The 13,867-nt window shown below is 36.3% G+C and overlaps 1 protein-coding gene across 1 annotated transcript; it reads left to right on the top strand.

Annotated features, from left to right (window-relative positions):
- The first annotated feature begins 832 nt into the window (after positions 1–832).
- On the top strand, positions 833–1,741 carry LOC101031182 (taste receptor type 2 member 13-like). Its single transcript, XM_003934599.2, has one exon. The coding sequence runs from the start codon at positions 833–835 to the stop codon at positions 1,739–1,741; it is 909 nt and encodes a 302-aa protein (XP_003934648.1).
- Positions 1,742–13,867: the final 12,126 nt, after the last annotated feature.

Below are 13,867 nucleotides of genomic sequence, written 5' to 3'. Positions count from 1 at the left end.
CATATCCTTCATGGATAAGGGGGCATTAGTGTATCTGTTTCTTTGCTTGGTTGTCAGTTTTGTAAGTTATGACATAATGCAGTACTGTTTTCTTTGGTACCTGTTACTGATTTTGTAAAATTTATTTTTATTCACTTTTCAGTTTAGAAAAGAAATATGAGGGGGAAAGTGGGTAAAATATGAAGGCATTTGGTGCCTATGGGGGGATGGTGGTGAGCACTGCTAATTAGTGAAGAGGCAGGGAATGAGAAAGATGGATGCTCTGTAGATGAGCTGCTCTTCAGTCACAGTATTGACCAGATCCAGCTTTAGCTCCACAAGAAATTGAGCACTCTTTTGAAATAGTGTAGCTCTGTCTTTGCATGTTTTATAAATCTTCATTGACTGTGCTATTAGCCATAAAAGCTTCATTTAGCTGCATATTCGACAAATCATGTAGCATTTGTATTCAGAACTCAAGCTGGTTGATTCAAATTTTCTACAGCTCAGACAAGGCAAAAAGTACAAAACAATGAAAGAGAATATATCTTTATTTGCATGAATGCAAATGTGAATTTAAGTTTGCTTCAAAATCGTCTATGAAACATTTCTGCCGATAGCGAGGACATAAATACCTTAACTAGGGCTCAGCAGAGAAATTGAAAAAAAATAAAGATTTCACCAGAACAGCCATGTGAAGATCGATTTCTGCTTTGACATTGAGTCAACAATGAAAGAAGTAGAAAAAGGGGAAGGAAGAAGAATTTCATCGTGCACTAAAGAATACGAATAGCGTTTTAGAGCAGTGAATAACCAGCGGTGACTTTAGACTTTGAACTTTCTCTGTTCTGACATGGAAAGTGTCCTGCAGAGTATCTTCACTCTTGTAAATATTGCAGAATTCATAATTGGGAATTTGAGCAATGGATTCATAGTACTGATAAACTGCATTGAATGGGTCAGTAAAAAACAGTTGTCCCCAGTTGATCAAATCCTCATTATTTTGGCCATCTCCAGAATTGGGCTGATCTGGGAAATCTTAGTAAGTCAGTTTGTATTTCTGCATTATCCAGCTACATTTGTGACTGGAACAGGATTAAGAACTGTTATTTTTAGCTGGGCAGTTACTAATCACTTCAGTCTCTGGCTTGCTACAATCCTCAGCATCTTTTATTTGCTCAAAATATCCAGTTTCTCTAGTCCTGCTTTTCTCTATTTGAAGTGGAGAGTAAATAAAGTGATTCTGATGATTCTGCTAGGAACCTTGGTCTTCTTATTTTTAAATCTGTTAAAAATAAACATTCATTTTAAAGAATGGCTGTATCGGTGTGAAAGAAACACATCTTGGAATTTCAATATGAGTGACTTTGCAACATTTTCAGCATCGGTCAAATTCACTACGACTATGTTCAGTCTAACACCATTTACTGTGGCCCTCATCTCTTTTCTCCTGTTAATTTTCTCCCTGTGGAAACATCTCCAGAAAATGCAGCTCAATTACAAAGGACAGAGAGACCCCAGGACCCAGGCCCACATAAATGCCTTGAAAATTGTGATCTCATTCCTTTTACTCTATGCCAGTTTCTGTCTATCTATCCTCCTATCATGGATTTCTGAGGTATATCAGAACGAACTGGTTGAGATGCTTTCTCAGACAATTGCAGTTTTCTATCCTTCCTGCCACTCCCTTCTTCTGATTCTGGGAAACCCTAAGTTAAGACAGGCCTCTCTTTCGGTGGCAGCTAAGGTATGGGTTAAATGATGAGAAACCTGCAATTTCATAAGTCATTCAGATAATAGATTATTGTATGTTGTAGACAAAAACAGGAGCCTAAGAGGAGTGTAAAATATATTTTATAATTCCCTGGTTTCTTCTATCTTGAAGGTTCCTGCAAATTTTTTAAATTCTTCTCTAAAACAGCGTATTACCTAAGAATAGTATGTATTTATGACGTATATGTCCACATTATCAGGAATTTGAGACTTATTTGAGGAAATCATTGGTAGATTCTATTGTAATTTAAAAACATACGGTACAGCATAATTAGATGTTAATTGTAAATCTACAACCTTTTGTCTGGCAGTGGCTCTTCAATCCTAAATCACACATTGGGATGGGTGATACAGGTAACTACTTTCTTATATCATGTATTCCTACTTAAATGGTGAATTATGGATAACTAGAACAGTTATTTGGAACAGAAACAAGGGACATGTGGACTCGCAACTATTTCTGGACTGATGGGTTGAGAGAATTGAGAAGGTTAAAAAGTTTAATATGAATAACTGCCACATAAAAGATAACTTTGCTTTTTAGAGACTATATTGTGTATATGTGTACATGCATATTTTACATTATGCCTTTTAAAATACATATTACTGAGGTAGAATTTACATATAACGCAACATGTTAGCGCACATTTTAGAGTTTTGACAATGTGTACACCTGTGTGGCCACAGCGCCAATGCCCTTTGCAGTCCAGCCTCTCCTCACCAGCCCTTCCTTCCAAGCAACTACTTATCTGCTTTGGTAACGATAAGAGAGTTCTTTGATTTCTAGAATTTTATGCATATATATATATATATGTATATATATATATATACACACACACATATATATAGTCAGAATGTGTACTGTTATATGTGAGGCTTCATTAACTCAGCATAATGTTTTTGAGGTTCATTTATTTTGTTGTACTGATCAGTAGTTTGTTTCTGAGCAGTACTCCTCAGTAGTATTGAATATACCACATTAAAACATTTCTCTTACCTGTTAATGAACATTTGAATGGTTCTCAATCATTGGCCATTATAAATAAAACTGGTATCAACATTAATGTATGTCTCTTCTTCTGGATATACGATTTCATCACTGTTGAGTAAACACCTATGAGTAAAACTGTCAAGTCATATGTTAAATGTATATTTAACTTACAACTGCCAGAGTTCTACGGAGTGGTTGTGCCATTTCATATTATTGCCAGCGATATATGAGAGTTCAGTGTTTTGCAGTTCTCTTTCTCCTTTGTTAGCTAGCTAGTTAGCCGTATTCCTAGTTTTTGTTTGTTTGTTTGTTTTTTTGAGGCTATTGTAAATGGGATTGCATTCTTGATTTGCCTCTCAGCTTGAAGACTTTTAGTGTAGAGAAATACTACTGATTTTTGTGCACTGATTTGTATCCTGAAACTTTACAGAAGTACTTTATCTGTGCCAGGAGCTTTTGGCAGAGTTTTTAGGGTTTTCTAGGTCTGGAATCGTATCATCAGCAAAGAGATACAATTTGGCTATTTTTTTTTCCATTTGGATGCTTTTATTTATTTTTTCTTGCATGATTATTCTGGCTAGGACTTCCAGTACTATGTTGAATGTGAGTGGTAAAAGTGGGGACCATTCTCATATTCCAATTCTCAAGGGGAAGGCTTTCAGCTTTTGCATGTTCGATATAATGTTGGCTATAGTTTCATCATGGTTAGCTCTTATTATTTTGAGGTATGTTCCTTCAATGCCTATTTTTTTGAGGGTTTTCTTGTTGCAATTGCTTTTGAGGACTTTTTATCAAGAGTCCAGAATTTTCTTGTTAGTTTTCTGCCTCAGTAATCCGTCTAATGTTTTCAGTGGGGTGTTGAAGTCACCCAATATTATTGAGTGTGTCTACATCTTTTTACAGGTCTGGAAGTACTCATTTTATGAATATGGGTGCTCCAATGCTGAGTGCATATATTTTTGGGATAGCTAAGTCTTCTTGCTGAATAGAACCCTTATGTAGTACCTTTCTTGGTCATATTTTTACTGTTGTTGGTTTAAAGTCTGTTTTATCTTATATCGGAATAGTGATTCTTTCTTTCAAACATCAGATGGCTGTAGTTGTGTGCCTTTATTTCTGGGTTCTCTATTCTGTGTTTTTCCCTCCCTCCCTCCCTCCCTCCCTCCCTCCCTCCCTTCCCCCCTTCCTCCCTTCCTTCTTTCCTTCCTTCCTCCTTTCTCTTTTTCTTTCTTTCTTTCTTCTTTCTTTCTTTCTCTTTCCTTCTTTTCCTTTCTTTCTTTCTTCCTTCTCTTTTTTTGTAATGTAGCTCTGAGGTACATATGCAGATCATTCAGGGTTGTTGCATAGGTACTTACATGGCAATGTGGTTTGCTGCCTCCATCCCTCCATCACCTATATCTCACATTTCTCCTCATGTTATCCCTCCCCAACCTACACCATGGAATACCATGCAGCCATTAAAAAAATGATCAGTTCGTGTGCTTTGTAGGGACATGGATGAATCTGGAGACCCCCGGTTCTTAATTGGTGCAGCATCAGTTTAAATGTCCAAAGTCCAAAGTCTCATTTGAGACTCAAGTCAAGTTCCTTCCAGCTATGAGCCTGTGAAATAAAAAAGTTTATTTCCTTCCAAGGTACAATAGGTATCGAGTAAACATTCTCATTCTCTTTCCAAAAAAGAGAAATCAGCCACAAGAGAGAGGCAATAGGTACCACACAAGTACAAAATGCAGCAGGTGTTTAATATTGAACACAATGTATGTCTTAAATGTTAAAGATCTAAAATAATCTCTTTTGACTGTATGTGTTGCCTTCTGGACACAGTGGTATGAAGTGTGGGCTACAGGGCCTTAGGAATCCCCACACCCATGGCTTGGCTGGGCAAAGCCCACATGGCTGGTCTCATGCCTCTTCTTTCTGTGACTTCACTTAGTGGTCTGACTATCTCATCTCTACACCAGGTGCACTCTTTTCCTTGTTCTTCCCTGGACACATTAGGGACATCCACCATTAGCACACTGATAATGCTGTTCCCTGTGTTTGAAATGTACTTTGCCCAAACAAAACATGGTTAATTTATTTACCTACTTTAGGTTTTTCTTCAGACATCACTTTCTCAATGAGTCCTTTCCTAATCACTTTATTAAAATTTCAACCTCTCTCCGAACCACTTTCTATTTCCCCTCCCTACTTATATTTGCAACTTCTTATGCACTATATTTTATACTGTTTGCTGTAAATTTTTTGTTAATTATCTGTTTACAGTTCATCTCCTCAGAATGCCAACTTATTAAAATCATTTAAAAATAACGGTGGTTACTACTGCATCCCACCTTCTAGAGAGCTGGCACAAAGAAGATATTCAATAAGTGTTTGTTGTCTGAGAAAATAAAATATCCCTCTCTCAGTATATCATGTTTTCCTGAATATTCCCTTGTATATTTCAGTTTCAGTTTTGCTTGCATTTTATATTTGCCTGCTACAATTAGCCTTTCTTCTAGCCGTGAAGTTCTCTTTGCGAATTTACCTAGGATGTGTCTTTTGGTGGGCCGTCCAACACACTCATTTCTTTGACTCCTGTCAGGCCTGTATTATATCTCCACTGTTTTTGAATGTCACTACATTTTGGACTAGCTACTTTGAGAGGGAAATGCAGCAGTTGCATTACACAAAGAACATGAATAATTGACCTTTCCTGGTTCAACCTCATCATAATTAAATTTAGTTCAATGCTTGAGAAAAAGATTAAAAATTTATACCATTTCCGCTTACACTGAGGAAAATAAAGATACTATGAATACCTCTATTTGGAATAAAAGAGAAAAAGAGACATGGAAATCTTAAATAACAAAATACTAATACCATTTGTGTGCTAAATAATTCAATTCTGATGCTCTATTGCTTCATAATAAAGTCACCCCAAAACTTCATGGTGTAAAATAACGACCATTTTATTGTGCTTTTGATATAGTTTGGATCTCTGTCCCTGCCCAAGTCTCATATTGAATTGTAATCCCTAAAGTTGGAGGTGGGCTTGGTGGGCAGTGATTGGATTATGGGGGGCAGTTTCTAATGGTTTAACACCATCCCTCTTGGTAGTGGTGTGGCAATAGTGAGTGAGCGAGTTATCACAAGATTTGGTTGTTTGAAAGTGTGCGCACCTCTCCCGTCATTTCCTCCTGCTATGGCCATGTGAAGATGTACCTGCTATCCCTTTCCCTTCCTCCATTATTATATATTTCCTGAGGCCTCCCCAGAAGCAGATGGTGCCATGCTTCCTGTATAGACTGTGAAGCCATGAGCCAATTAAACCTCTTTTCTTTATGAATTACTCAGTCTCAGGTGTTTCTTTATAGCAGTTCGAGAATAGACTAATACACTGACAGATTCTGTTAAGTTAGGGCTTTGTTCAATGCATAGCAGGGATGGCTTTTTTTTTGTTCCAGAATGTCTAAGGCTTTAACCAGAAAATTATGAACAACTGGGGGCAATTCAAGTGACTAGGGCCTGAACTTCTCCTAGGTGGAGCTGAGAAATAGACAGAAATGTCAATGATAGGCAATTATAGAAATGTCCTATATGTATGCTGGCTATAAAATGGCCAATAGTCACATGTGGCTATTGAAAATTTGAAATATGGTTAGTAATACTGAGGTTCTGCACTTTTAATCTTATTTAATTTTTATTAATGTGAATTTTAAAAAAATATGTGACATGTGGCTAGTAACTATCATATCAGACAGTGCAAATATAGTTTTCTTGGCTCGTAGGTTTAGTACCTGGGTTAAAAGGACTTAAAAGCTGAGCTCATGTGGGACTATGAGCCAGAAGGCCTGCACATGGCCTCTGTATGTAGTTTGGACATTGTGACCTCAGAGTAGTTGAACTACTTACATGTGACTTAGGACTCTAAGAGTAAACGTTGCAGTGATTAAGAAAAAAACTGCATGGCTTTTTATGACTTAGCTTCAGAATTCTTATAGCAATTTTGTAGCAATCTTATAACAATTCTTAAAGCAATTCTTATAGCAATCTGAATCAGTCAGAAACCATTCTAGATTTAAGGAGAGGGCTACACAGATTTCTAAGATATTAATAGAAGTGCCAAAGTATGCATCATATGTTTTAAAACTTCTATAGTCTCTAAAAGATTTTTGTATTATACCAGAGAACAGTTTTTTTCATTTTCTTAATCTTTGCATATTTTGCATTTTATTAATAATCTGCATTGGTGATGTTGATAATAAAGAATATTCTGATTATAAACTCTAAATATATACTGCATTTTTCTAGATGGGAGCTTAGAGTTTCTAGCCCAGGGTGATAAATGAATCAAAGGGATACATCATGCAAATGAATAAATTTTAAGCAAAGGAGGGCACTGTAAAACTATAAAGGAGAATCTATGTCAATTTTGCATGTTAACAAATGGGAGTTCAAATTTGAATGCAACACTTACCATGTAAAATATAATCAGAGTCAATAGCAACAGCAAATATAGTATTTGCCTTGAAAATCACTAGCTGATACCCTCAAGGGAAAAAACCTGTATATTTTACAATTTAATTGGGTACTAATTTTTGAGCACATCTTGGATCTTTCCAGACTCCACCAATGGCTATCAATAAAACAGAAAGAAATCATTCCTTTGGGTACATAAAGCTATAACAATGCAGCTAGAATCAATCAGTCAATGGTATAATGAAGGCAGATTCACTATGTACAGGCATGTCAAGTATTTGGGCTACAGTGTTTATAATAATTCCTGTTGTATAATTCATGATGGGGACTGTGGGAAATGGATTTGTTGTATTGGTAAACATCATTGACTGGATCAGAAACTGGAAGATCTCCCTGACTGACTTTATTCTCACCTGCTTGGCCGTCTCCAGGATACGTTTTCTGTGGATAACAATTTTAGCTATCTCTTTCAATATAGGCTATGAGAAAATGCCTGATTCTAAGAATCTTGCAGTAAGTTTTGACATTCTCTAGACAGGATCCAACTATTTCTGCTTGTCCTGTGCCACCTGCCTCGTGTCTTCTTTTCCTCAAGGTAGCCAACTTCTCCCACCCCATTTTCCTCTGGATGAAATGGAGAATTCACATGGTGCTTCTTTTTATTGTACTGGAGGCAATGATCTCTCTCCACATAATTTTCATTTTCAAGGAAATAATAATTAGTAGTTTAATCCAAGAATGGGTAACAATAAAAGGCAACTTGACATTTAACTATATGGAGACCATGCAAGATTTCACTTCTTCGTTTCTTCTTCAGCATGTTCAACCTTCCTTTTGTGGAAACACTGGCTTCAGTTCTTCTCTTAATCCTCTCCTTACGAAGCCACACCAGACAGATGAAGCTACACTGTGTTTATTCCAGGGATCCCAGCACTGAAGCCCATGTCAGAGCTATAAAAGCTGTAATTTCCTTTCTACTCCTCTTTATTGTGCATCATTTCATCAGTATCATACTATCATTGGCCTAGTCTATTCTAGACAGCATTGTGGCAAAGACTTTTAGTAGTGTGCTGCTATTTTTTTAATCCATCTGATCATTTCTTCTAACGTTATAGGAATACAAACTGAAGCAGGCTTCTCTTTGTGTCCTGAAGAAGCTGAAGTATGCCAAAAAGGACATAATCTCTCATTTTTATAAACATGTCTGATATGAGTGATGATATTCTGAGAAAGAAAACAGAACAGGAGAGCTACACATTTGTCACTTTCACTATCTCTTTTTTTTTCTCATTATATTCTACGATATATTGAGCTTTATTGAAAATATTTGCTGAGTTAAATGAAGCAGAAAAGATTGCTACCTTGTTTGCACCATATATGGAGATTATGTATTTAATAGTGAAATTCCAATATATTGATAATGCACTTTACATTAGGCACTGTGAACAATGTAACAGATTACCGTATTTTTAAATTTTATTAATATGTTGCATAAGCATTAGAATAGACTAGAAATACATCAAGAATTATAATATATATTTATGTGGTTAGAGTGTTTATGAAATCAGATTTACATGTATCAACACACATATATTGAGTTCCCATCCTAAAAATAACTATCAACTGATAATTTAAAACTGGGAAGGAAATCCCAAATGAAAATAGTTAGTAGAGTCTACAGCTTAGTGAAAATGGAGGATATGAAGCAAAGTCAATTGTAATGCACATCACTAAGGGTTATTTCCAAATGTAAGCTCCATTCTATTAGTATTTTCTGTCATTTTCAGTTAAAAGCACTAAGCAACCTTGACCATCAAAGATGTTGCAATCTTGACCATCTACAACAGACTTGGACTCTAGAATCTGAATCTTTGGAGTAACAATAATATTTTACTTAATTGGTTAACTATGTCACAAAGGCAAGGACATATATTTAAAAATCAGTGAGATTTTAAGTAAGCAAAATTGGAAGGCTATTGCTGGAATCTAGTGTAGAGTTACTAGGCTTGGTAAATAAAAAACACAGAAGGCCCAGATGATAGTAATGAATGCAGGATCTCATTTGATGAAAGTCACTATGTAAAAAAAGAAAAATAAATAAAGGTTTGAAAGGAAAAACAAATCAGGGATAACCACTCAGGTTATAAAATTAAATTTAATAAGAATAACTTCTTTTAAAAATGTAATTAAAAAGCAAGTAAAAATATCAGGTTAAATAAAGGAACAAAATCACAAGTTTAAGATAAACAGTAATAAATACTTAAAATAATTGGGAGCAGATTTTGAAAAACGATTATGTTTTCTCTAAAAAGGGAAAGAACGTATTGCAAGGAAATAACAAAGTTTTCAGCAGTAAAGTCAAAAGACAAATTTTCAACATTTCAGAAACTATTTTTAAAAGTCAACTATATAGTAATCAAAAGAATAAAAAATAAAACCCAGAAAAATAAACTGGACACTGCAGGTGTAAAATGAAATTTTAAATGTTTGAGTAAAAATAAAATATCCAGAGAATAGACCATGAGATTTTCATATCCAAAGGATGTAATCCCTTTAAGACATTGGCTCTCAGCACAGGGCAATTTTGCCCCATAAGGGACATCTAATAATGCCTGGAGACATTTTCAGTTGTCGAAATTGGAGGGTTGTTGCTGGTATCTGGTATAATGTTACCAGATTTAACAAATAAAAATATAGGAGGCACAGTTAAGTTTAAATTTCAGACAAATAAAACAAGAAAGAGTAAATTTTTAAAGAAGTATTATTTGTGATAAGCAAAATATAAGTTTACATCATAATGTAAGTATGCTATGGAGGATCCATCACTGACCTGCAGCACTGATAACTGGATATATAGGTAATGACAATTATTTGTTGCTCATTTGAAATTCGAATTGAAATGACACACCCTGTATATTACCTGGTAACTGTATGAGGACAAGGATGCTGCCAAACATCTCACAATGCACAAGACAGCCCCTCACAACACAGCTGTTATAGCCATCCTTTATGAGGTCAATGTAGACACTCAAAATGAATGGAAAGAAAATGCTTGTCAGAAGAAAAATAGATATCATATAAATTACATAAACAGAGATTTTAGAAGTGAAAACTATAATGTCTAAAAAAGCCCTCTTATTTGGCGTGATCAATAGCAGAAGGAAAATGATGGAAGAAAGACAGTGTTCCTGAGGTTGGAGCAATAGAAATGATATACTTCGAATAACACAGGGTCAAATAATTGAAAAAATTGTACATCACATCAAGACTATGAAAGGCTATAACAAATGATGTAATATTCAAGCATTCTGAGTTTCAGAAAAACAGAATGAAGAGGTTGGTGTTGAAAGAGGACACAGAGAAATAATGGCAGAAAAATTCTCAAACATGGCAAAGAGCATAAACCTATAGATTCAAGAAGCTGAGCAACCCCCAACTGGAATATAACCAATAAAATCCATGCCAGGGAACATCATTGTCCAATTTTTGCCATTTCAGTTTGTGATTTACAGCTTTGCATAGATATATAATTTAAATTACAAATATTTGTATAAAAAACTAATTTTACATAAACTCATTCATGCCCTCATGCAAATATCTGGAAGAAGCCTGGATAAGACTCTCCACACTGCACAGAACCAAACCAGATCTGCAGGAGAAACATGTTCATCTTGTTTGTGCTGTGAAGTAACACAAAATAACACACTTCCTAACTTCCATACCAGTGACTATGTTAACTTTCATGGCAAAGGGAAGTTACATTTGTGAGTCAATTGACCTGAATTTAGAGAGATTATTCTGGATTCTTCAGGTGGACTTAATGTAACCACAGGTCGTTAAATGCAGAAGAGGGAGGCAGAAGAGTCAGTGCCAGGGTGATGTGGTGTGATGGGAGGCTCAGCTGGCTATTGCTGGCATCGAAGATAGAAGAAAGTCAAGAAATGTGAGCAGAAAATGGGTTCTTCTCTAGAGAATCCGGAAATGGACTCAGCCTTGACATGTTGATCTAACCCAGTGAGACCCATTTCAGACTTCTGAGCCACAAAGCTGTAAGGTAATAAATTCATGTTCTGGGAACTCCCACTAAGTTTGTGGTAATGCATGATTGCAGCAATAGGAAAGCTTATATATTTCCACAGATTCTTTTCATGCTTTTGTGAAGTCCCTGCCTTTCTAGTGTAAAATGATGCCCACCTATAGTTTCAGAGGGGAATAAAATTATCATGGGTATTAACACAATGCAAATGAGTAATCCATTCCCTCATAAAAGATCATTTTCATAATTCGACCCCAATAAACAATTATTGAGCCCATATTCAAATGGGAACAGCTGAGAAATGCCCCTCTGCCATCCTTGTACAATTTCCGTCACGTAGCCTGGTCAGTGCCTCAGCATCCTATACTTCTCTAGTCTCCACAATGACTCAATCTTCTGTAATTTAGTAGTAGCCTTGTTCTAAAGTTCAGAGTCTTCTTAGAAAGTGGGGGATAACACAGCAATATTTACGGCTAATGAAAAATTTCCTATATTTTCTGAATTGAAAACAACTACAACATCCCATTAAATTGGAATTTTTAAGGGAAGACAAGGAACACTCAAAAGATTAACCTCATCTGACCTAATTTACCACAGTGACATTAGCCATGTGACTTAATTTCTTTAGGTATAATTCTTTATCCTCGCTTTCTTTCTAGTGCCTTCAACAAGATATTCACGCTGTGTGAAGAAATTACTTTGAGGCTTCCAAAAATGTCAGAAGTAGGTGTAATATTAAAACCGGACTTCCTGTTTCAAGCCATTAGGCTTTAGAGTTTACAACTGATTTATATGTTGTGCATCAAAAAGACTGCTGGCTTTTCATAGGCTATTCCTTACATAAGATTCTATGGATTGGTTTGGAATCCATTTTTCAAAAAGACAGGAAAGAAGGAGTTTTCAAAAACAAAAGAGAGACCTTGTTGATCTTATGCTTATTTGATGACTGATAATCAAGTCAATGGGTCTTGGAAGATAAACAACAGGAAGAAATGAGATTGCAGGATCTATGTTACATTTTATAGCTGATATTAGCATCTGGAAGTGTCAAGTTTAGAATTTTTTGTGTGCATTAAAATGAGGTTTGAAAATGATATAAAATCCCTAATAAGATATCAGAGGCAAGAGAGACGAAAATCACAAACAGGCACTGAAATGGACTCAGCTCATTGTGCAGATGCTGGGTCGATCTGCAATTTAAGAAATGGTTTGATTCACTTTCAGTAAGAATTATTCAACATGTGTCTAGAATTCTGTTATCAGCCTTCTGCATTGTTAATAAAGAAAGATTCCACTGAGTCTGTGGCAACAAAATCCCCCCACTCCTACCTGCCAAGGCACTGTGTCAGGTTTAATATACTAACAGATACGGAGTGCAAAAACATTCCCTGAGAAGGATTTGGTTAAAGGCTTGATCAATCCACACTCAGAAGTTCCTAAGAATACCTGTAAAGAATCACCTAAGACTGGGTAATTTATAAAGAAAAAGTTGTAATTGGCTCACAGTTCCATAGGCTGTACAGGAATCATGGGAGAGGCCTCAGCGAACTATTCCTAGAACTTCTGAGTGTGAACTGAGGGAGGCCAACATGTCGCAGGGAGTGTTTTGCATAAGAGATACCAAGCGGAAGAGCGAGAATTTAAAGCCACACAATCAACCTCATTTTAAAAGGTCTTTCAGCCACCGCTAAAGTAAACTTTCTAGATTTATCCACCTACAATCTGCAAGCCCACAGTACATTTAGAGTGGTGCTGGAAGATGCCATTATTTGTAGCCATAAGAATCCAATTAGTTAGAAATGTGCTTTTGTAAATGAGGGCCAAGTCTTCTTCTCAAATAAACCTCAAACATGCCTGAAAATATTGAAGTTTGCTTTGAGAAGCAGAGGACAGTGAAATCTGATGATTCCATGAGTAAGTGGAAGACAGCAAAAAGCTGATAGCTTGAGTGGAGGAGTGGAAAGAAAGATGACTACTGCTGGTTCATGAGGCTTTTACATACCTGTTTTCTGTTCAGCCTAAGCAGGGTCTTGAAAGAGGCCTGTCAGATGCAGGACCCAAAAGTTCAAACTTCATTTGCTTCATAGATAATTCAAATCTGACCAAATGCATTATGTCAATCTTGTCTGGATGCTTATTTAAGTAAGCCTTTAAAACTATAAAAACACGTTTCAAACAATCAGGAAAACATGAGTACAGACTAGGTGTAGTTAAAAAAATAAAGTTAATGTAAATGTAAGTTAAATTCAAACTCTATGTATCTTATAAAATTGAATCTGTCCATGTCTATTAACTAAAAGGCACAACATATTCTTTTTTTTTTAATTGTATTTTGGCCTCTGGTGTACATGTACACATCCAGCATCCTGCAGGACTGTTGCATAGGTACATACATACATGCCATGGTGGTTTGCTGTCTCCATGCCCCCGCCCAACCCCCCTGCCCCCGTGGCCTACATTAGGCATTTCTCCCAGTGTTATCCCTCCCCAGCCACCCTGCCCACCCCTCCCTGCTTTCCCTCCCCTCCCTCCCACCCCTCTACCTAACCCAGTGAGTGTTGTTCCCTTCCCTGTGCCCAAGTGTTCTCACTGTTCATCACCCGCCTATGAGTGAAAACATGCAGTGT

This window comes from Saimiri boliviensis, chromosome 7, assembly GCF_048565385.1.
Source record: "Saimiri boliviensis isolate mSaiBol1 chromosome 7, mSaiBol1.pri, whole genome shotgun sequence".
Taxonomy (NCBI): domain Eukaryota; kingdom Metazoa; phylum Chordata; class Mammalia; order Primates; family Cebidae; genus Saimiri; species Saimiri boliviensis.
Note: the sequence above shows the minus strand (reverse complement) of the source record. Positions and strands in the feature narration are given on the sequence as shown.

What these genes read in the sequence shown, in the direction of transcription:
- LOC101031182 (XM_003934599.2), top strand. Translation starts at nt 833, where the DNA reads ATGGAAAGTGTCCTGCAGAGTATCTTCACTCTTGTAAATATTGCAGAA.